General features: G+C 34.5%; 1 protein-coding gene across 1 annotated transcript in view; it reads right to left on the bottom strand.

Annotated features, from left to right (window-relative positions):
- The window catches only part of LOC118194015 (protein turtle homolog B-like), a 356,504-nt gene that overhangs the window by 120,066 nt on the left and 211,575 nt on the right, over positions 1–24,863 (bottom strand). The window contains exon 5 of the mRNA XM_085810225.1: positions 4,571–4,867. Within this exon, the coding sequence (XP_085666351.1) occupies positions 4,571–4,867 (297 nt within the window). The remainder of the gene's footprint in view (positions 1–4,570; positions 4,868–24,863) is intronic.

Genomic DNA, 24,863 nt, shown 5'->3' with positions numbered 1-24,863 from the left:
AGATAAAGTACGATACCTTTGTTAAAATTTTCATAGCTCACTGTAGTTCAGTGACGTATTTTTAATGTGCCATTTTATTCGCGAGTCCATTCATCCGATTTGAAACTTGGAAATGAATTAACAAATCGGTCTTTCCATTCAGTTGGACCTATCGACTTGAATACAGTGAGCCTGAGTAAACGGGAAGTATATTTCGTAAATATAAAAACCATTATAAGCGCATTTCTAAATAATAATTTTAAAATATAATTTTCCCAGCTGTTTGACGCTGCTTTCATTTCTTAATTATAAATACAAATATATGTACTGATAATTACGAAGAGAATAACACATACGTATCTGTTATTACGAGAATAAGTATTGCTAATGTATGCAATAGGGCTTGAAAACTCATTTTGATTCACCTTTCTTTTCTTTATGAATGACGAATATCTGTTTGCCATACACGTGATCAAATAGGGAATAAGTGTTTAATCCGTAAGATTATAAGTATTGATTACATTTCATATAGCTACTTCTAATTGAGGCTTTCTAAGAGCAACCCCCTTAATTTTGACTCGCAGCTTTTAATTTTAGACTAGGATATGAGCATAGAATCTACCTTTAAACAATGGGATTTTTTTTTTTAAACACTGTGGCATGACAGTGCCTAGTAATAATAGTTTTAACGTCACTAAGAATCATTTTCTGGATTCTCATATTGATTTTTTTCCAAAAGATATTAAAAGCTGCAATTGACGAGTATGAGCAATGCATAATACATACATATATAACGTAAGCATACCCATAAAGAAAAATGAACCCCAACAAAAGCTGATCGACTGCTATTAAACTCTAAAGAGGGGTTTATCAGAGGGAAAATCGCAATTAAAATCAATTAAAATTCCATTTAATTGATTTTAATTATTTATTTACTGTATCGATTTATAACTAATTGTAATGGATTGGAATATTTGAATATGAATTAGCTGAATATTTAAGAAAAATAATATGACTGCGAGAATAGGAAAAAAAAATTTTTTTTGAATATTTACTTTCTTAAAAAATGCAGATAAATTCATTTTTACTCAATGAAAATCAAAATTTAGTAGCTAATTAATCTGTCCTGTATCGAGCACTTTAGTTCAGTGATCTGTATTAATGTGCGCTTTTTTTAAAAAAAAATTAAATGCTTCAAGAATAATTAGAATAATTAGAAGGGCATAACTCTCTTCTTACCCTTAAATTATTCAATAAAAAAACTGCATTTTCAGCTATAACCAAGTGAAATAATTTTCTAAATATAATTCAAAGCATGAAAAATAAGGTACATAAACAGCTTGGAAATGGAACTAGCATTGAGATTCTCTTTAAGAAATATGGTGAAGCTTAACAAAAAGTCTACGAAGTGAAGTAATTCCGTAGAATATTTTCTAACTCTTTATGATTAAATTGCACTCAATTATACTTTATAAACGACATGTAAATACTGTTTAATGTATATGTGTGGATGTGTGTGTGTGTGGGGGGGGGGCTCACTAGCGGCTGAGCTGTAAAGTCGTTGAACTGTGGCAGGTCGATCCGGGGTTCGAATCCGGATCGACGGGGATGGCTGTATTGGCGTTTTCGAGGTTTTCCCCCGTGTAACGTGCATAAGAGTCAGTTTTGCTTCGAAAGTTTTCCACGAGGCACCCTTACCCTTAGGCAAATAACCGTCAAATGCTTTGCTATAATCAATCAAACAAGACCAAACAATAGATATATAAATAAGTAGCTTAAAAAACTGCTATATTTTATGTATACTTCTCAAGTAGTATTTAAATATATATAATGATTAAAAGAAAGGAAAAGTCGGATACTAACTGATTGTATATAATGTAATCCCTATGACGGCCCTAACAATTCTTTCTTACTTAAAGTCGTAACCCAAAAGAGAACAAGTAAAATTAAACTTCAGATACGTATACAATACTGAAACTAATACGAAAAATACAAAATATAAAAATAAATTATATATGTACGAAACCTAACTAACTATTTATATTGATATTACGTAAATATAGGTATGGTAATGAACATTGTATAATAAAGATATTTTATACCTTGTTCTATATTTGGTTCCATTTATATATACCTATACATAGATATATATAATTTAAGGATTCCATTTAAGGATTATAGTAGTAGTTAATACTACCACATATAAAACCCAAAAGTGCATCAATTAATGTATTTTTCAGTATTATTTAATTTCATTCTTAAGAATTTTCTGCAGTCTAGTTTGCGTTATTTTATTCATAAGTCTCAAATAAAAACAATTATTGGTATATGTCATTAGAAAATTAACCAAAAAGCAGCGACCACAATGTAATTGAGAAACAGTCCTTAGCCGTGAAAAGGATGAAAGCCATTCGGTTATGACTATTATCTCACATACTCAGTTACTTCGCATACATGGAACATAGCATTCGAAATGAAAAACTCAATATTTACTACAAATTCATTCGTGTAACAAATATCTGTCTTTCTAGACCTATGGCTTTAAAAAAAGATGTTATTTATCTTACTGTTTATCGTTAAGTAATACATTTTCATTGTACAAAATTGCATTCATTCGAAGAATTCAATTTGTATTTTCCTCTGTATAAAACTGAATGTAGAGAAGTTAGATGTTTAAACAACCCCTACATTTTCAAAAGTTCTGGAGCAAGATTGTCCCCTCTTTGTCAGCTCTCCCCCTGAAAAAAGGATTGTAAATTTACGACCTGACCGCATATGGGGGTATTTCAAATCAATACCAGCTTCTTTAACGGAGCAATTAACTGCGATCATCTCAAAGACTTTGAACTGCTCAATTATGAGATTTTAGATGAGGAGAGATTTCTATGTCCCTGCGCTGCATATTTATTAAAGAAAAATCATGACTTTCCAACTTAAATTACTTTATTGCTGTAACTTTCCTGCGAAGTTACAAAACTCAAGCAGCATACGTCTGAGCCTTCAGTTGGGTGGGTGACCATCCATGTGACCTACGAACTCTCTATCATTATGTCTTATTAACTTTCCTGTTGAACTTTGGTATTTGTATAGCTGTAAATAGCACACAAGATTGTCAGTTGCACCTATTTGAATTATTATTTGTTTGTTACTTGCTTTGAATTTTATAAATACGTGATTTTAGGAGAATTTCGCTCGGAATCTCGCAACCAATGCCATGTTTGCTTACAGCTCATGTGACAAGCTGTCACGCCCCTTTCACCATCTCCTGGACCTACGGTTCGGACTCAGTCTACCTTCTGCGCCTTTTGTGTAATCACTTGATGGCAGCCGGAACAAATCATTCATGCATTTTGTTTGATAATCACGGAGTGCCGCAAGGAGCATGATAGTAGTGTATCCTTGAACAATGGTACTCTAGGAGAGTGGCTATGAAGAGTGCAGTAGGGGACCGCGAGATATCACAGGCCCAGGCAATGACATAGCGTAGGAATGGTTATAGCGACTGATTTTTATCGCCAAATTTGGCGAGAAATCACCAAAATACGCCAAAAGGTTAAAATATGGCGACATCTTGTTTTGGTGCCTGTATAACTGCAATGGGTTGAATAACTAATTGAATAACTTTAATTGAGCCTTTAGTAACTGAAACCGTATCCGACCCGCATATGCCTTCTAGTAATTTCGAGAAATGTAATTTACTAGAGATTTCTCCGCGACCAGGTCAAAACAATATAAGACCGGAACGAGCATTTGCTGTCAACTGTTTAGCTCAGTATTGAGAGTTTGTAGTATTGAGAGATTTACGTAAGAACTTCGCTCTTTCTATGCACTCCGCATCGCGTTGTGTTAACGTTCTTACTAGGTTGAAGTGTAATTACTGATTGCACTCTGTGATACTGTGGAGAGCTGTAAGAACACGTTTGTGGAAAGTTAAAGAGCTGAAGTGTTTCTTTTGGTAAAATAAGTTTTATCAAGCTATCATCGGTTCTATGTGCATTCAGTCAATGACAAACCCCTCCACCTGCAGGATTATGCTGATAGCCCTATGATACTTACAATGCAGCAGGAATTGATCTTGCCACTCCCATGTAGCCCCAGTAAGTGTGATGAATAAAAAATAACACATCGTTCCTTGTAAAAGAAGCATGATCTTTAAATGTGTGAGAGAAAGGATCTTCAGCTCCCAAATTTTGACCCTACGGCGCAGGCAGTATGAAAAACAACGCGTCTATCCTAGATGTGAATGGGATGTTTCTGTTATAGTTTCACTGCCGATTAATCTGAAAAACCGTGCCAAAACTAATGATATCAATTCGAGAACGAAAGCAAACCTAACTAAACACCTTCTTTGAAGAGGGAATAACACGGATAAAGATGAATGGCAGCGCAGAATTACGTCCATTTATGACTTGCATTTAAACTATTCAACTATTCCACTTTTCATTCCCATTTCATTCATTCCAAACATTATTGAAGTAGTATTTACAAGTAAATAGTACACAAATTAACCCTTAAAGAATCAGAATAAGAAAATGCTGAGTTTACAACGCAGAATTCTTTTAAGCAATAAAAAGTTAATCGATATACTCACAGTTGATGTCTAGTTTCCAACCGTCCTCTATAGCACTGCCCGCTATGAGAGGATTCTCGGCTCTGCAGGAAAGGTGTTTCCCGCTGTCTTCGCTTGTCGGTGTGAAAATTAGGATACTCGTGGTGACATAGCCGTCGATAGAAATACGTTCTTTGGTCCTTTTCATCTTTGTATTACCCTTCCACCAGGTGATAGAAGCTGGAGGTCGGGAGCCGGTGGCTCGGCAAACCAGTTCTACAGGGCTATTGGCAGATAAGGGCCGCCGGTTGCCTTCGATAGATACTTCTAGAGGACGAACTGAAAAGAAAGAGAGAAATTTTTGCTTAAATTTGACAGTATACAATTAAAATACCCAGCAGATCCCCTCTATAACGCTACCAACAGGAAAAAGAAATCGTTTCATTAGACAGATCTAGAAGTTGAACCGAAAATAAGAAAGGATTTATGAGTTCTTGAGGTTTGATGCGGTTTTTCAAAATATATAGCAACAATAAATATACATGGCTCTTGATACACAAATTACTTAAGTTAATCTATGCAGATACTTCTAAATGTCCATTAGTAATTAAGAAAGAAATATTTTATCACCAGAATTTGACTCATGCATTCAAGACTATCTTGAAGATCATCTGTATAGGTTTATTTGCAGAAAGGAGACGACGCCTGTATTTGAAGACATCTGTATAGAAGACGCTTACATAGGTTTGAAGACATCTGTATAGATTCTGATATCTGTATAGGACGTCTGTATAGATTTGAAGATATCTTTGTGGGAGACGCCTGCCTGTATATGTTTGAAGACCTTCTGCGTAGACTTACCCGCGGAAAGGCGAACACCGATTATCTTCAGCGTCACTCCTAAGGAAAAACTGGAAATCAGAAAGAAATACACGAGCTCAGATTTGTCAAGATGTATTCAAAGTATTCGTCAGAGAAGCAATTACCATTTCCTACAAATTTTTTGGCTTTTGAGAAAGAGAAACCTGTATCTGATTGTCTTCGAAATCGAGGAAGTTATTCAAATCTATGACACACTAATGTTCATGTTTACTTAATTTAAAATTCAAGTGATTGTTTTCACAATTAGAGCCATAACCTCAGAAACTGTGGGAACGGCAATAAGGAATGAGAACAAATTACTGTACAAAGAATTTAAAGTACAGAATTGTAGGGGAAGACCACTAAAATTTTAGACCGCTACTTATCACCTCGATGACGAGTTTATAACTATAAAATTTGAAAATTACAAATATTAAAAAAATATATGCAAATATTTTAATTTTCTTAAATGAAAATCATATTATTGCGTTCTACGGGTTCGTGGAGTTGAAGTGATACCAGCACTTAATGAAAAATCAAAGCACAGTTTATTCGTCAGTATTACACAGGACAGTTCCAAAGACGCGTTACAGTCGTCGGAAAACGCTTTAACTGAACTTTCAGGCTGTGTTGACGATTATTTCAGCATTGTTGTTTGCCGTGAAGCTGTCTTCACCGATATCGGTGTTTTGCCGTGAAGATAGCTTCACGGCAACACACTAAAGTACAGCTCCCGACTCGGTTCGATCGCTCTCAAGTTAACCAAGACCTGAACTGAAGACTTCACAATAAACTCACGATACACTGCTAATCCGCATACAGGCAGGGTGCACATAGCTTTTGACTTGCCTTCGAGCACGTTCTGGGGCAAACCGGTAAGAATGCTTTCTAAAATGTCCTCGCTCCGTCTATGGCATTTTGTCGGCAAATTTGCGATTTCGCGCCAAATCTGGTCACCCTGCCTTTCTTTGCTATTTTTTGGCAGCCCTAAACCTGCTTTGCGGGGAGCTTATCTTACCGCAGATGGGCATTTTGCAACAATATTTAATGATACCCACTAATAAAAATAAATCTTTATTATTGAAAACATCAAATAAATAGTAAAAATCAATTTAAATTTTGAAAGATAAAGCGTTTTTTTCCTGCATTTCTTATACAAGCTGGAAATGGAATTAAAATTTAGGAAAAAAAGATATTATCATTTAAATAAAAATATAAATAAATATAAGGATAAGTCTGGAATCTTAGCATTATTATAAAACGTCATCGTAATCACTGGATTTTAATTTGTATGTAGGGGATAAGTACGCAGAAGAAGCAGATTTACAAATATTCCAAGTGATATACTCCAAGATATTAAATATCTGTATTATTTTTAACATTTATAGAAAATAACATCTGCACCCTTTAAATAAAAAGTATAAATAAAATAAACTACTTCAAAAATTTCAACAGTAAAGCATTTTTATGACATCGATGATAAATAAAAGGTGATATGCTTCGTGGATTGTCACTAACGAAGTCTCATGTTTCTGGTATTTATTTGGAAAAAAAAAAAAAAGATTGTATCAAAAATTGAAAATAAAAAACCTTTATCGATGCTAAAGAATAATGTTAAGTACACATAAATTATTTATTAAAGAATTAAAGCAGACAGCTGCAGGAAAAAATTTTTAAAATACAAAAACTTTATGCTGAGAATTAAAGACAGGAATTTTAGGGATAACGATCTGAAATGTCCCCAGAATATAGTATTAAGAATCAAAGTAGGTATCTGTAAGGGGAAAATATAGATGTATTAAAAAAAAATCCATTAATTTTCTTTTCTTGTGCTGTTACCTTATGTGAAAATTGAGGATCTAACAATTTCTTCTGCAGTCCTTTCAACAAATCCTTTTTATTCGAAAAAAAGAAGAGAAATAAAAATAAAAAGTAAGTAAAAAAATTCTATTCATATGGTCTTAATAAAAAAAAAGGATTATTTAACTCAAAATTTATATTTGAGTAGATGAAGAAAACAAGAGCGAAGACTTTTTTTAAACATTCTTCGAAACTTTCCACTCTCGCATGCGAGCTTGAACAACAGCAGACTCATTAAATGAGGATAACTAAGAAACCTCTTCCTTTTTTCATAAGCTAAAGAGAAATTATGATTTTCAATCAGTGTGTTCTCGTCTGCATGTAAAACGTCCAACATCAGACACTCGCCTCTGCTGAGCTTTGAAAAAAAAAAAGCGGATTTATTAATGCAGGATGCGCATTAAAAGATATCAAGTCTGAAATGTCCTGAGGATGTTAGTTAATTAGGAAAAAAGCACGGGAAAAATGTGCTTTTTCTAAAATTTTTATTTGAGCAAATACGAATTTAAATCTCATTTAATTTGAAGGTTTTTAACAAGAGTCCGAAAATTTGACGATGTAGATTTTGAATAAAACGCTATCCAGTTTCGAAGACCATTATGTGTGCTAGTTCCTCTTCTTGAGGAGCAAAAAAAGTTTTGCTTCTTAAAAGGAGAAGTCTGTGTTTGATCCCTCTTGAAGTCGACATAGTTTTATTCAAAATGTATGTGAACTATGATTGTTTTTTGCCTACTTTCAAAATTTTACCCCCCCCCATTAGGATGTTTTTTTTTTCTTGTTAGTTATATAAGACTTTTGATTTATCTTTCAAATTCAATGTATTTTAATGGTTAACAAACTGAGACATTCAAACGCAATAAAGACACTCGATTTCAACCTTTTTTTTCCCAATACATCTAATTACTTTCATACAAATACACTCAGTTTATAATATATTCTACTGATAATATTTATCAATTGCTGCAGCACTGATATAAATGATAAAACATATTTCTGATGTCATATATTACATAATTGCTATAAGGCATTTCTCCCGCCTTCTTAGCATGCCTACGTGGCGTGGTGGTCTACACGCTGGGCGTGTATTCCAGAGGCCCGTGGTTCGATTCTCGGCGAGGAGTTTGCTCATTTTTCAACACTCCTGCTTAAAAAATAACCTAATGTTTCTACAGTGGCACCCGAACTAAACGGGTGGTCAATGATGATCCTCCACACCCAGGATTTGTTGATTGGGTCCCCTAAAACCTCAGTCGCCCTTAAAAAGGGAGAGTACATAAGGTATTTCTCGCGCCTTCTTAGCATGCTTTTGTAGTGCAGTAGCCTGCACGCTGAGTGCGTATTCCAGAGGTCCGTGGCTCGATTCCCGGCGAGGGCGTTGCTCATTTTTCATCTTTCCTGCTTCCAGAAAATACTGCTACACTGCTATAATGTTTCTTTAAATTTTAGTGGCGTTTTACATTTCAGATAGCTTTTCGATATTTGTATAATATTTATTTAATTTTTACTGTATAATATTTATTTAATTTTTACGTTAACAGTTTGGATATATTAATTTTCTGAAGTGCACATATTTCACTATTTTCCATTACGAAAAAGAGGAAATCTCGAGGTCATCTCACATTCCAGTTATGTACCGTAGCGGGCGCAAACGAACGCCGCTCCCATTACCAGTTAACAACTGACAGATATCGCGCCTATTGAGGAAGAAATAAATCCCGCAACCGAAGAAGGGTTAAGCTGTAACTGAGCTGTAAAATGTTACTGATAAATAACTTTTTTACACATGTTACTTACACATATAAACTCAAAATTAATTTTAAATAGACAGGGAAATATACGAGTATATCCAAATATAAGCTGAAGAATATGTTCAGAGATTCACGATCCGGTTTCCATAAATACGAGAGAACAAAAAAGATCACATAACTTCAATTATTAGTCCAAAATTGCGTTATCCGGAAGTGGTTATTAGTCTCTGAACGGGATTTTGCGTCGTCCACTATAAACGGCGAATCACTTTTGAAATCGTTCCAACCAAATATTATCATCTTTTAAAGAAATTAAATATTGAAGAATCTGTATGTATGTATGTATGTTCCTTGTACTGTGAATGAACGACTGCACTTTGGGCTGTCAAGTTTTCAGTAGTTTTCAATCCGAGCATATGCAGCTGGAAGCTTCAATTTTGAATTACCAATTTTATATTTCATATGTTATAAAATTTTAAGAATTTTTTATTGACAAAATCAACGATATGAAAACGAACAGTGGCAACACAGAACGGAATATTTTTTTTTATCTCCAGCGCGCGAGATTGTCTATCGGAAATTCTAAAGATATGCTGTTTTTAAATATTTTGTGATTTTTATGTTGAATGGAATTTTATGGGGCGTAAATGCAAACAACGTGCTATTTAATGCATAACGTTAATATTAATAAGACAAAAAACTTTTTGAAAGCCATCTTACTAAGAAAAGGGAATATTAATATGGTGAAATTTCCTCAGAAAAGAGGAAACAAAATTTTAAAAAATGTATGCCAGCATTTAACACTTCACCGGGAAATTGTAAACACATACAGCTTTTAAAATTTTCGTGATTTTGTTCTTGAATTCTATATGGCGTGAGTGCGAAGAAAATGACGATTAATAATAAAGCTAAAAGTACAAAAAAAAATGGATTAGTAGTGAATTTCACAACAGAATAGTAGCCTGAGAGCTAATCGAGGGCGTAAAAAAGCCTTAATAAAAGTTTTTAGGCCACTGTTAAAAATCTGGACACTTTCAGATTTTTTTCCTGTTAGAATATTATTGTTTCTGCATTTTTACTAGCTTTACTGCACAAAATTGTATATTTGATGTTCACGAGGAATCAACAATAGAACTTGCACTACATACACTCATGTCCATAAGTTAAGGATAATTCGGAGTCACGCGGAAATCAAATTCTAAAATAAATATATCACCTGTAAAATCACTACACACATCTTCAAGAATCATATGCAAATTTCAGGAAGTAACCAGATGATACTGATGGTACGTCACAATGACGAGAGTGTAAGAGAGTGATATATAAGGAATACAGGCAAAGAAGTAAATTTGTTCGCAGGCGCTTTATAAGCATTTCAGTGCAATAATCGAATAGTTATGACACGACGCATTTGAATGATTTTTTATGTGGTAGAATTATCGGCCGTCTGGAATGTGGGCGTGCCCGACTGGAAGTATCAGACGAACTCGGAATTGCCCAGAGTGTCATCTCCAGGCTTTGGCAACGATTTCAAGATGATGGTAATGTGAGTAGACGTTATAGCACAGGTCGCTCCAGAGTTACAACGCCGAATGAGGACAGGTATTTGGCAGTTACTGCCAAAAGAAACAGGCGGAGCACAACCTCAGACCTGTCTTGTCAGCTCTCTTCAGCCACTGGTACGACAATTTCAAGGCAGACCGTGTACAGACGCTTAGGGCAGATTGGTCTATATGCTCGTAGACCTGTCAGACGCGTTCCACTTACTGCAACTCACTGTCGTCTGCGGTTAGCCTGGAGTAGAGAGCATGCATTGTGGACACCGCAACAGCGGGCTTGTGTGATGTTTTCCGACGAGTCCAGGTTTAGCTTGCAGTCTGATTCTCGCCGGAATTTCATATGGAGAGCTCCAGATACCCGTTACTATCAAGAAAACATCATTGAACGACACCGTTACGGTGGTGCAGGAGTGCTCGTTTGGGGTGGAATTGTTCTGGGTTCCAGAACTGACCTGCATGTTCAAATTGGAACCATGACAAGCCAAATCTATCGGGACGTCATTCTGGAACAACATGTATGCCTTCAATCGGAGGATATCACCCGTATGGACTGGCAGCATTCTCATCGGACTTGAATGCAGTAGAGCACATATGGGACATGCTTGGCCGACAAGTTTCAGCCCGTCAACCGCCTCCTATATACCGGAACTTCGGAGAGCATTGCTTTTTGAGTGGTGTAATATCCCCCAAAATCAGATCGATAATTTGATACTATGCATGTTTAGGCGTTGTACGGACTGTATTGCATCGTCTGGGAGACATACAATGTATTAAAAATCATAACAACCATGTAATATTGGTTTTTTGTAAATGGTTTATTTTTGTAATTTGCTCCAGGGAGGAAAAAATCGCTAATTTTTTTAATAATATCAAACATATAGCATCTTTTTTTGCTCTTTATCTTTTGTTTAATAAATAAGCTTTACAAATAAGTAAAATTTGTTTTGCTTCTAACTCTTCTTTTGCCTGATTTTGCATTATCCTTAATTTATGGACATGAGTGTATATTAATATTTTAACAACAGTTTGATAACCTGAGTAAAATTTCGGACTTTCAGGAAGAATATATTGCGTAATTACTGCTCAGATTGATTCAATTTAATTTTTCAAACGTTAATGATAATACTGTCCGGAAAAATGCAATATGCTTGTGTAAAGGAATATCGTAGCTAGTAAAAATATTTAGCGCAGAAAATAGAGAACAAAATTAATCAAAACAAAATAAAATAAATTAATTACTTTTTCAATTTTAAAATAAATTTGCTTTTCAGTTAAAATATATTACAAATGAAGTATGTTTTTGTTAACAACGCATGTTTAATTACATAATTTATATAAGAAAAGAACAGTTATTCATTCGGAAAATTTTTCAACTTGCATCCAAAAATGAACGCGGATAGCCCGATTACCGGAATTCTATTGCATTTCTATTTTTAGTTTTCCTAAAGCAATGTAAAACCTACATTAGGCTGCTACATAAAATTTATGTGTAATATGTAATGCTAAATGATATTCGTGACATTGAAACACGGTGCACTAATACCACTTCTCCATTAACCTAAGTAATCGAATATATTGTTAAATATTTAGAGAGGCTGGTTGTTGTCCAGAGCAAGCAGTTTCTAATCGTGCGAACGTGCATACATCTGTTCGATCCTGCAAGACCAGAGCCCCTTCTAATTGATAGCAAACTTTACAGTATCGACCAACACGCGTGAACTCCTAGTTACTTGTAAACTACACATCTCGTACACCGGATATAGTGTGCAAAGGATATGAAGACAAAATCCTCTGCTTAAGGAAACAGCAATAACAGTTACATTTACTAGATTTTATTCAGGTACGTTTCTCTGCGCCTTTCGTTCTCTGGGTTAATCTTGAAATGAAATTGGCATTTTGACACTCGTAATTCGGTAAAGCTTGTTAAATTAAAAATAGATCCTACAATAATTAATGAGTCCTACAATAATTAACTTTTTGAATGAGGATGTATATGTGGATGATGTGACTCATGAAATAACAATTAATGAAGCATTAACTACGATCTAGAATCAATCCAGATTTCTAAGGAAGCAAGCATGTAGCTTTACAAATGCCACTTTAAGCTTAAAACAACTATATGAACTAAAGGCTTAAAGAAGACATCTTTTTAGATGAAAATCTTGAAGTTTTTAATGGAGAAAATTTCCACTTTAAGGTTATAAGGTATTTCCCCGATTTTCCTAGCGTGCTTTCGTGGTGTAGTGGTTTTGCACGTTGAACCGGTATTCCAGAGGTCCGTGGTTTGATTCCCGGCGAAGGCGTTGTTAATTTTTCATCTTTCCTGGTTAAAAAAAAAAAAAAAAAAAAAAAAAAACTTAATGTCTCTACAGTGGCGCTCGAACTAAAAGCATTGTGGATTATGACCCTCCACACCCAGGATTTGGCGATTGGGTCCCCTAAAACCCCAGTCGTCATTTAAAAAAGGGGACTATATAAGGTATTTCCCCCCCACTTTCTTATCCTGCCTTCGTGGTGTAGTGGTTCTGCACGCAGGGCCGGTATTCCAGAGGTCCATGGTTCGATTCCCGCAGAAGGCGTTGTTAATTTTTCATCTTTCCTAGTTCCCCCCCCCCAAAAAAAGTACCTAATGTCTCTACAGTGACGCTCGAACTAAAAGCATTGTAGATCTTCACCCTCCACACCCAGGAATTGGCGATTGGGTCCCCTAAAAACCCCAGTCGCCCTTTAAAAAGGGGTGTATATAAGGTGTTTCCCCGACTTTCCTAGCCTGTCTTCGTGGTGTAGTGGTTCTGCACGCTGGGCCGGTATTCCAGAGGTCCGTGGTTCGATTCCCGACGAAGGCGTTGCTAATTTTTCATCTTTCCTGGTTAAAAAAAAAAAAAATAATAATATCTCTACAAGGTTTGGGGGTATAGGGTGAGAAACTTCAAAGGATTTGCTGTATTTTGAAGTTCGAAACCTATTGTTCTTGGCATCTAAGCCAACTTTTTTTTTTTTTTTTAATTCTGAAAGCACTTCATTATACATCACTGGTGCTCATGCATGTTTCATGCGTGAGATTTGAAGTATGGAAAAATACAAAAAAAAAAGAAATGTAAAAACACAAAATAGTAGTTCATTAAGTTATCAATAACTACATCTAAACCAATATAAACAAAAGAAATTCTATTTCAAGTGTTAGGTTGGATATTCCATCCGACTAGAATTTTAAGATTTTTAAATGCTAGAGTAAAATTTAATGCAAAAGATTTGGTAGTCATAAATAGACTGGAATAAACCACTTCCTGAAAATTTGTCCTCTTAATGGAAAAAATGATGTGAAGAACTGCCTCAGATGGCTGAAATCTCCAACCTTCTTTACTGTTTCATGTTTTCTAATCTTAACATTGCAAGTTTCTAATTACACTGCTTCTCAGATGCAAGTATAAAAGCCTATGGCACAGCCGCATATTTACATTTTACGAAGAATTATATAAGCAATTTAAATTGCCTTTGTTGCTTCTGAAAATAGGGTAGCTCCACTAAAATATTTTATTTTACCGAGTTTAGAATTAATCGGAATATTGCTATGAGCCAATTTAGGAAACAATATTTTAAAAGCACCGAAGATGATTGATTAGTAGACGCTCATGCAAAGTAATGTCATTAAATTCAGTACGCTATTTTTCTACTTTAAATGACTTAAAATAGTAATCTGAAATAAAGTACAGTAAAATCCCAATAATAAGCACACCATGGGACCAGGGTTTGAGTAGATTAGAGAGTTTTGCAGATTACATGACACGTCTTTGTCAGTTTTGTTTACATTTTACCGTTTAATTTTTAACACTAAATTTTAATATACGTAGATAAGTACAAAAACATACCCAAACTTTATAAATAACTTAACAAAATTTTAAAGAACGCAAAGCTGTTATTTTTAAGACACTGATTAGAAAGGAAAAAAATGCGAAAATAAGGCACTAGGCCAATATAATACAATTCAGTGAAATTCGATGGTCTATTCCAAAACATTCAGACTTTTATTTTGATTCCTTAGAAATTTTATGTCATATCTTGGGATGAGGTCTGACAAATACCGACAGAACTAAAACAGCGTTAAAATTCCGAACATGGCTCCTGTTTTCTAAATAAGGAATAAAAGAATCTTCTACCTAATCACAATAGGTCATTTAATTGCAATTTAATTGCAATATTTCTGGGGAAATTACACTTAGTGTAAATTTTGAATTGGTAAATTGGATTTCTATGCAGATTTTCATATTAATTAAAAACTAATTTCTTTATTTAGTAATATTAAGGCTAATCTTTCTCGTCTGATTTTTGGTTTTCCGCGATTAATGGCGTCGTATTAGTTTTCCATTTGCTCTGCCATTTGATTTCCGTATTGTCCTTTTCCCTGTCCTTTCCAACAGTTTGAACTCCTGAAAAAGAGGGAAATGTTTCTAATCATTCTCGAATTCAACATAGCTTTATTAAAAATATACGCCAACTTAAGTTTCTCTTTCTGCCAGATTTTAAATTTTTATATCACTTTCCGTCCATATTTCAATCGAACGTACTAATTAAAATTGTGCATTCATACCTTTGATCTTTCACATCAATCATTAAAAAATCGATATAGCTTTTAAAATTTATGTTGAAGCGATTTTTGTAGATTTTTTACATGTCTTTACTGATCAAATTAACCATCAAAGAGTTTTGATCTTTTAGTAGCCATTGAACTGATTGCAAAAATAGTCTTCCAAGTCTTTTTTTTCAAAATCTATGGAGAGGCATCTAATATTCATAAGCCTTTCTAATAGCCATATATAATTTTATTAAAACAGATTTTCAGGGAAAAATTTAGCAAATTCTATATAATTCTTATATTATCAGATAGATCAGAAGATCTTGAAAGTAAGGCAATGTCCCGTACGTCGTCGCTATGATAATTTTTTGTTATCTTTAGAGCACTAATTATTTTTATTCTCCCTCAACTTTGAATGAAGAGGTATATAACAAAGTATGTAAAAATATTTTTCTGTTAAGAGTTGTTGTTAACTGAAAGAAGAAATACATCAACAGTCGCAGCATTCTTGGTCATAAGTTCTATAAATAAAATTGTGGAGACACCCATAAAAATGTACTGCGATATGCTGCAGAATAACCAGAATAAAAAAAATGATAGCATTAAATCATAAAGGAATATCCCATGAAGATAATGTTTCATTAGAAATTTACATGTCACTGAATATTTAACGACCACCGATATAGGCTATGTCGTTAAGGATGACAAGATAACACGAGGAATAAAGAAGTATTTTCAATAAGACACTTTTCCTCCTCAATCATTTCTGTTACCGGATGAAAAATACCTTAAAAATCTAATGAAAATATCAATCCATTTGGGATATTTTAATGAATTGTTCTGCTTCTGTACTTCCGTGTTCTAACGTGTTTGGAAATATCTTAGGGTGAAGTAGAATCGCAAATACTGGTGAATAATATTCTAAAAATAAATCGTTCTCGAATAATCTTAGCTGCAAACGGTAGTTATATGTTTTCGTATTTTCATGTTGAACATTTCAACTTCCTCATGGCAATAATTTATTTAAAAATGTTATTTAGTTAATTACGCAATGCTAGAATTTTCTAGCCAAATCAATGGCTGAGGGATTAAGACCGCTGGATACCCGAAATCGGTTTGGTTTACTTAATTACTGCAAAGCACACGAGAGCTACCTACCTAAGGAGATGAAGCCTTCCATGGAGGACTTTCTAACGGAAACTGGCTCGTATACACATAGAGACCACGAAATGCATGGGGAAATACGCATGGAAAAACTCCTGAAACGCCCATGCAAGCCAGCCCGTTGGCAGCGATTCGAAACCCGGACCGAACTACCAGTGCTCACGGATTTTAACGCTGGGCCGCTCGTAGACACCCGAAATCGTTCTCTGCGAAAGTCTGACTGAATGGTTAATTTTTATGGTTTTAGTTAAGAGTAACATGAATACTAGGAAGTTTCTTTAAGAAAATCCTCCAGGAAGGCATTTCTCTTAGGCGGTAACTTTCATGTGCTTTGCCATATCCAAAAATCTTAATCTAACTTAACCTAGAATTCTCTAACGGTCATCCCAAATTCTATCCAATCGCAGAATTTATGAGAACATGAAAGGTAAGGAAAATACGATGCTATACCACGCAATTAAGCAACGGAAGAAACTGAACAATTCTGCATTAAATTCGTCTCTTTGTTTGATTCGTATAGAGTACACATCACTAACTTGATTAATGGAATGTGTCTCCTAGAAGATCAAAGACCTTGTCAAATATATTAATTAAGAAGAATATGTTTATATTTTGCGATAAAGACTATAATCAATTAGTAATGGACGCTTACGTATGTATTTACAGAGATTCCACCTCCAGGGGCTAAATTTATGTCTTAAATGTGATACTGCCGATGACTGCATTCATTTTATTGAAAGTTGTACACTTACCGGAGGGGTAAGAGCCTTACATGGAATCGGAAATGTAAGAGAAATGATTCAAAATTATAGAAAAGGAGTAAAATTTGCACAAGACATTATAAAAGTCATCAATTCTCATAAACATGTCACCGGTATCTCTGATTGATCAAGCTAACAAACTGAAAGCGTTCAACTTATGTAAACTACCCTTAAAGGGAGAGAAAAACTTTGTATGCAAAGGTGCAGGGACAGCTTAAATGTTTTTGTGTTTTTATGTGCCGTGTTATTCTTTTTAGTTTACTAAACTAATTTATTTTATTTTATTTTATTTTATTTTATTTTATTTTTTTTTTTTTTGTTGAGCTTCTAAATTGATTTTGTTTTTATTTGGACATGGCCGGCTCGCCGGCTCGTGTCGTTTGTTGTTGGAAGGGTTGCGCCTGCTTTTCTTCATAGGGTTCAACAAACCAGGCGGAAGGACTGCTCCCGTATAAAACAAAACAAAACACATCACTAACGTACATATGGGCAGTGCGTAAAGTAAAGGGGGTACCTTCTATGGAGAAGTGGCTGGCATTTATATAAATATGAGGACAGGAACCTGGATCGAACTACCAGGTTTCAGAGGTTTTATCCATGATCACTAAGAAGTCACCAAGTACATAACATCTGATATAAATATATTTTATTTGTTACAATTATAATGTATTTTCCCACCTTCTTAGCATGCCTCCGTGGTGTAGTGGTCAGCACTCTCGACGCGATTTCGAGAGGTCCGTGGTTCGACTCCCGGCGAAGGCATTTGCTTGTTTTCCATCTCTCCTGCTTCGAAATAACCTAATGTCTCTAAAGTAGCTCCCGAACTAAAAAGGTGGTGAATGATGATTCTTCACCACCAGAATTTGGCAATTGGGTCCCTTAACTCGACTCGCCCTTTAAAATGGGGAGTATATAAGGTATTTCTCCCGCCTTCTTAGCATACCTTCGTGGTATAGTGATCAGCACGATGCTAATTCGAGAGATCGGTGTTTCGAGGCTCGGCAAGGGCATTGCTCATTTTTCATCTCTCCTGTTTGGAAATAACTTAATTTCTTTACACAATAATTGTCCAAATATTCACAAAAATCATCAAATGAAGATGCTTTATATTAAATGTATCGTGCAGTTATATAAATTGCATAGATTACTAAAATAAAACTAAATCAAATTTGACTTTCAAGTTCTTTAAGGCATGTGGATGATAAATGCATAACAGCGTAAAGCAAACAAATGTTTCGAAAATTTAAAAAAGACTCTGCAGAAGATAAACCTATAGCAAAAATTTTGCATGGATTTAAAGTGTAGTATTGCCTTAAAAGTTATGATAAATTCTGGAATCTAGAGAATTCTTTATTAAGCACGTAACATATAGCAACATCTATATTTTTAATGAATCACAACAGCATTGCAAATGTTCATAAAAGTTATGAATTATCATTATAAATTAAAGATTTATTTTGAATTATTTAAATTAAAATACTTAAGTTTAAATCGGACTATTAAAAACATTTTAATTGGAAACCATATATCAGTTTATTTGTTAATTAAATGCATTTTAATATAAATCAGATATAATTAGAGATCACATTAAAAAGATTTAAATTAATTAGCATTGCATTTACTGCTTTCCGGTCATTTTGTTTGCTAGTTATTATAACCTGATTATATTACAAGGTATTTCTCCCACCTTCTTGGCGTGCCTACGTGGTGTAGTGGTTCTGCACGCTGGGCCGGTATCCAGAGGTCCTCGGTTTGATTCCCTGCGAAGGCGTTTGCTAATTTTTCATCTCTCTCGCTTCCAAAAAAAATACCTAATGTCTCTACAATATATCAAAGATAAATTAAAGACCTTTTGTTTTGCTAAATGGCAACGGGCTGAGAGTCATATTACTGTAATGTAAGCAAGAAATGCGGATTCCCGCCTAGAAAAAAATTACTAAAGGAACTGGAGGAATTTGCACGATAACGTAACGTAACGTAGTAAAGTGCCCAGAAATTTTGGAAAGACTCCGCTAAGGACATTTCTAGCATCAAACCTGAAGAACACTTGGAAACCGCTAATATTTGGAAAACTGGTACAAAGGTGTGAATTACGGAAGAAAATATCATTACCTGAAATTACGATGACAACTTCTGAACAAATTAGTTCTTTTGCAATATTTGGAAGATGAAGATGTATCATTAAATTAATCTGAAACACAGCAGCCTCATTTCAAACACACGAGATAAAACTTCATTAGAAAAGTGTTTAGTAAATATATAAAGCAATAAATGTACTCCTTTTACAAATGCTTCTAAGCTCTTTCAAATCGCCATTTTATTCATAAAAGAATGGAAAAAAATACTTCTCATTTGCGCCTTAATAGACTGTTATTCTCTCTGAATTCGGCAACCGTCCAACGTTCTGCCACCTCTCGTGCTACTTTGGAAGAGACACGGAGCTCTATTCATGAACCACAAATGCGTACCGGAAAAAAGGGAAACTCCGGAAAAGAAACTTTTAATTAGCTTATGTAATGAGGTAGGGTTTATGCATTAGGAGCTTCCGCTGCAGCTTATCTAGGAACTCTCCCACACCATTATGGCGCCATTAAGATAACCGGAGAATGAATTTATCGCCCAATGGAATGAATTGCAATCACTGCGATTTCTCTTTTCACTGCACATACATGCACACATACGAAAAGAGAGAGAATCCTCCGGATGTTTCTGTTTGAATCTCTGGGAACAGATGCACATTCTGGAAAATTTTCCTGAACTGGCACACCACGCATGTGGTGAGCTCATCAGACGAAGAGTCACGATTCACTTCCGCAAACCTTCTCCATTTTTATGAGATTTTTGCCATTAGAAATATATTTAGCATTATCTTTTCAGAGTTTAGTTCTATGGCACGGCACCATGGATTTATCAACCCATGCGCTTTGTCAAGTGTTGCCATTCAGCACTGCTTGACACACTGTGCGATTCCACGTCGAGGACAGTCAACTCACATGTCAGCAGAGACCGTGAAAATTATCGGCGGTGAACGATCGTTATGGTCACCAGTGACGGTTTAATTTTGTTTTTAACCTGTATAAATGTATTGCACCACCCCATACAAGTAGCGTAGAGTTGAACGTCATCGACGAGGAACTCATACGCAGTGTAGGATTTAGGTATAAGCTACATAAGCTATAGCTTAAGCACCCACTTTCTTGGAGGCACCCCCCCAAAAAAAATTAAAATATAATATAACAGACTTACAAAAAGCCCCATATCACAAATAGCTTAGAACCTTATTAAGTCTAAATCCGGCTCTGCCTCATACGTCTGTGAACTAGATAACTGGTGACCAGTACCCTGAACGAGCACCCTATCCCTTCGATTTTAGAACTATTTCGACAACAGGTGCTGCTTTCTCTTATGCTAAATCTTCCTAATATTTTACACCCAGAAGTACTTTATAAGATTTGGCATATATAGTCGATTTAGAAAGCAAAACGCACGCTTTTCCTATGAGATTTTTTCCCCACAAGACTCACTTTTCGGGAAGATGAGAAATATTTTTAGTATCAAAGAAACAGCAGTATGTTTTAATTTCGAATAATGGCATGTAATAAAATAATAGTTTCACTTAGTATATAATAAAATACACTAAGCTATATTAATGCCATCAGATATGTTACTTACTCCATTTGTTACGTATCTGGCACAGAATCGTTTAGTTTTTAATTATATTTTCGCTAAAAAAGTTGTCATTAACAGTTTTGACATTATAAACTTCTTTACCAGAATTTTTCCAGAACATCTAAAGAGTTACGTTACGCTACTTTACTCTATGACGCATTTATCATTCATGCGTCACGGTGAGTTCTGCCACTGTACCAAATATAACCATCTGTATCAATAACTTAGTACGTGACCAATGGCCTCTAAGGTCGTCAATGTTTTCAATATAACTTTATTTTAAACCTTAAGCACTCGTTCCCGAGTATGATTCGGGTGACTAAAATTTGTGCTACTAAAACGTAAGAGGCATTTTTATAAACTTGTCCAGTCTAAAGCGAGGAAATTATTAGTTTAAATAACCTTCGATTAAAACATTTTTGCTCTAGACCAGAAGTTCGTAACCATTTTTTTCCTCATACACCGCTTTCTCCACTTCTAGAAGATAAATTCCTCCTCCTTTTTAAAACTCGAAATATATATATATACATTTTTCTAGATTTAGATGATTTTTTACGCTTTTTATAAACCAAATAATAAAAAGTATAAAAAATGTTAATATAAACCAAAACTAGAGTAAAAGTAATTTTTTATAATAATAAACTCGTGAGGATTTATTTATTTCCTTCGGCTAACAGTTAATTTTTAGTTAAAGCAACTTTCCTGTCACTCGCCTTTTCACCCACGCTTTCCTGCCAGAATGTAAACCAGTTAGCGTGCGTATATTCAAATTAAGGGAGAAAGATATGGTATTTAAGCGAAAGTTTCGGAAGCTGTCTGAAGAACGTGTTATGTCTGCTTAAGAGCCACGTTGCTACCTTGACTTAATAGCGAATTGATTCTGTGGCGTTAAATGTTTCTAGCCATTAAGCTTGTTCCGCCGGCTTCTACGAGCTAGAGCCTTCCTGCGCGTTTAAATTATCCTGTGAGCCGTTAGGCTAATCTAATTATATTTCATTTTAAGTTAAAAATTTTTTTCAGCCAAAAGTGCCGCCTTATGTAAACTCAAGTGTGGTCGTCTGTGAACTTTTTGTGTTCAAATAAAGGGTTATTTACACCCTTCTTCTGACTTTGTCTATGTCATAAGACCAGAGGATAATTCCTCTACAGTCTATCTAGACCTCGGTAGTTTATGTTACTAAAGAATATGAGACTCTATAAACTAAAACTAAATGCTTAATAACTGAATAAAAGGCTGAACTCAATCCCCCTGACACTATGAAATCCCCCCAAATTATATCCTCCCTTTATTTTGATGACATATATATGTTAACACCAGTGATCATGATACAGTATGTTGCAGATTACCAATAAAGTTCTTAGCAGTTTAAGGCTATTTTAAATTTTGAATACCACATCTGTTTGATATAAAATAATGTATGTTACAGATTACCAATAAAGTACTTAGCAGTTTAAGGCTATTTTAAATTTTGAATACCACATCTGTTTGATATAAAATAATGTATGTTGCAGATTACCAATAAAGTTCTTAGCAGTTTAAGGCTATTTTATAATTTAATACTATATCTGTTTCATATAAAATACTGTATGTTACAAATTAGCAATAAAATTCGTAGCGGTTTAAGGCTATTTTAAATTTTGAATACTACATCTGTTTGATATAAAATACTGTATGTTACAGATTAACAATAAAGTTCTTAGTAGTTTTATATTTTTAATAATGCATCTATTTGATATAAATTACGGTACACTTTAATTTGCAACATTTCTCAGTGATATGAGCATTGTTTTACGTAATGAAAAATGTTTCTACCGGCATATATTATGTTCTTCGATACACATTCGTCTGATTTTCTTTATTTAAAAACATCATCATTCTTATATTGATATCCATCTGAATAAAATTTTCCCTTGTCTTTCCCTTGAGTATCTATTGAGCACTTTGTCATTAAAGTTTTCTATGGGTACGCAATCTTCTTCAAAGCCTTAGGTTTAACATTAAGCTTATTCTACGAGCACAATAAAAGACTAAGACTTCATTGTCTGGCAGAGAGCTACTCTACACAGTGAAACATATTTTGTAAGACGTTTACCTCTTCTACAATTTATACACAGGCTTCCACCATATAATCGCACCACAGCGTAGCATCTCAGAATCGAAAGGACAATGTCCGCAGCTAAGAGCTGTGCACTCACTGCCGGACTTGAATTGTAATTAGCTATGTAGATGAGAAAGAAAATTGTTGACATAATTCATTTCGAGAGACTAGGGCATCGAGGAGACAGCCATGAATTTCAGGAACACAGAGAGAGGCGAATGAATGGAGTGCTCTCTTGAATAGATTAATTTCTTTAATGCAGCTGATTTTATTTTTTGGAATACAAGCAGCTGATCATTTTCATAAAAGTAGCTCAGCTTTGTCGTAGTTGCCGAATACCCTTAAGTAAATTCCACTTCGCACTTCAAATCAAATTTATATCTAAATCGGCCATCTTAATAAGCATTTACCGTTTTAATTAAAGAAAAAAATGTAGTGTACTGTGTGTGATTTGTATGTTTATATGACGTTAGAAGCATTTGCTTTAGAAATTGCTCGAACTGTACATATTAATTATGCATTATAAATTATATAAAGTTGTTATTATATTTATGCCGTTTCGTTTTCTTTGCAAGCCTAAAAATGTACAAAATGTCGTAAAGACTTTGTAGTAGATTATCATTGTGTCTTGTAAGGACCACAGAGAGAGGAAAACGAGGTAAAAGACCCTTTCAATAAATCAAATAAACGTTAACAGACGGCAACACTCGTGCTTGCAAAAGCCAACCGTTATGGCTTAAATCAGAAACAAATGGCGCGAATAAAGCGCAGCCGCCGAATACTACTCGCAAGGAAACCAAATTAGCAATGTGCCCTTCAGCAGGCAGAGCATGCTCTAATTCTACCCTCTAAAACATTCCTTTAAATACTGTCTGCTTTCTACCTCATTTGAATATCACGCGAGCTAGAAACATTCTGTCAGGAAAATGGAAATGAGGAGGATAGGAAAACTGATTAATATAAAATAACAGGCTTAAGAACTAAAAGGATAGCTTATACTATATTAAAAAAATATTAAGTGATGTGCTCCATGTGTGTAATATACGAGACTAAAGGCATTCTTTAGTTCACATAATCTTGCAAATGTTAAAAATGTGTCACTTGAACATTATTGTAAATTTAATATTTTAATAACAGGCTGAGTCACTCACGACCCAAAATATGTTTCAATGGCAGTATTGTTTCTGCTTTTCAATCTCAACTTAGTAAGTTTTTTTTAATAAATTTTCTGTAAATATTCAACCAGTTATCAAACAGGATTTCATTGAAATTGGATCATTAATTACATTATTTTCCAAGAGATAATAAATCTGTAACTGGCATGGCGGTTTCTCTCTGACCCAAGGCAGGTAAAGGGTTATTATTTTTCATTTCACAAAGCTTTCAACTTCTCAGTGTAGAATAAGCAAGATATAATGTTAGAAAATGCATCGCTTCTTCTTATCAGGGATATTTGACGAGTAAGGACCAAGAAAGGTGTTAAGACCTAATTCATTAAGAGCATTATTACTGAAATGATTCAATATCGTGCGTACATATCGTATTCAGTAACCTTTTACATAAAATTCCAACTGTGGAATAGTTTAAAAACGATTTCATAAAGAAAGTTTTGGATCTATTACATTATTCGTTTAAGAAAAATGGCCTTATGTGCTAAAACCTGACTCAGTGACAGTTATGAAGTAAGTTATGAATATCGTTTCCACACGCGATATTGAATCACTTCATTACTGTCAGTGAATCGGACCTTAATATATAAAATTTAAACTGCGTACATCATCAGCTTCTAACGCCCAGAACTTTTCTACGGTGTCTTACAATGAAGAAATCGAAAAACATCTGTAAGAGATCTGTTTCTCTACTTTTTTTTTTTTTTTTTTTTTTTTGACCCAAAGAGCGTTGGCCCAGAAGGTCATTAATTTCATTTTGGCATTTTGCGTCCAAAAACTTTAAATGTCGGTTCACTTTTTAATTTGTTGCCACCAAATATTATCTCCCTGTATTATATTTAAAGAAATTAAATAATACAGAATTTGCATAA

Source organism: Stegodyphus dumicola, chromosome 2 (genome assembly GCF_044657685.1).
Source record: "Stegodyphus dumicola isolate Sdum_Otavi_A_Nest chromosome 2, ASM4465768v1".
NCBI lineage: Eukaryota > Metazoa > Arthropoda > Arachnida > Araneae > Eresidae > Stegodyphus > Stegodyphus dumicola.
Note: the sequence above shows the minus strand (reverse complement) of the source record. Positions and strands in the feature narration are given on the sequence as shown.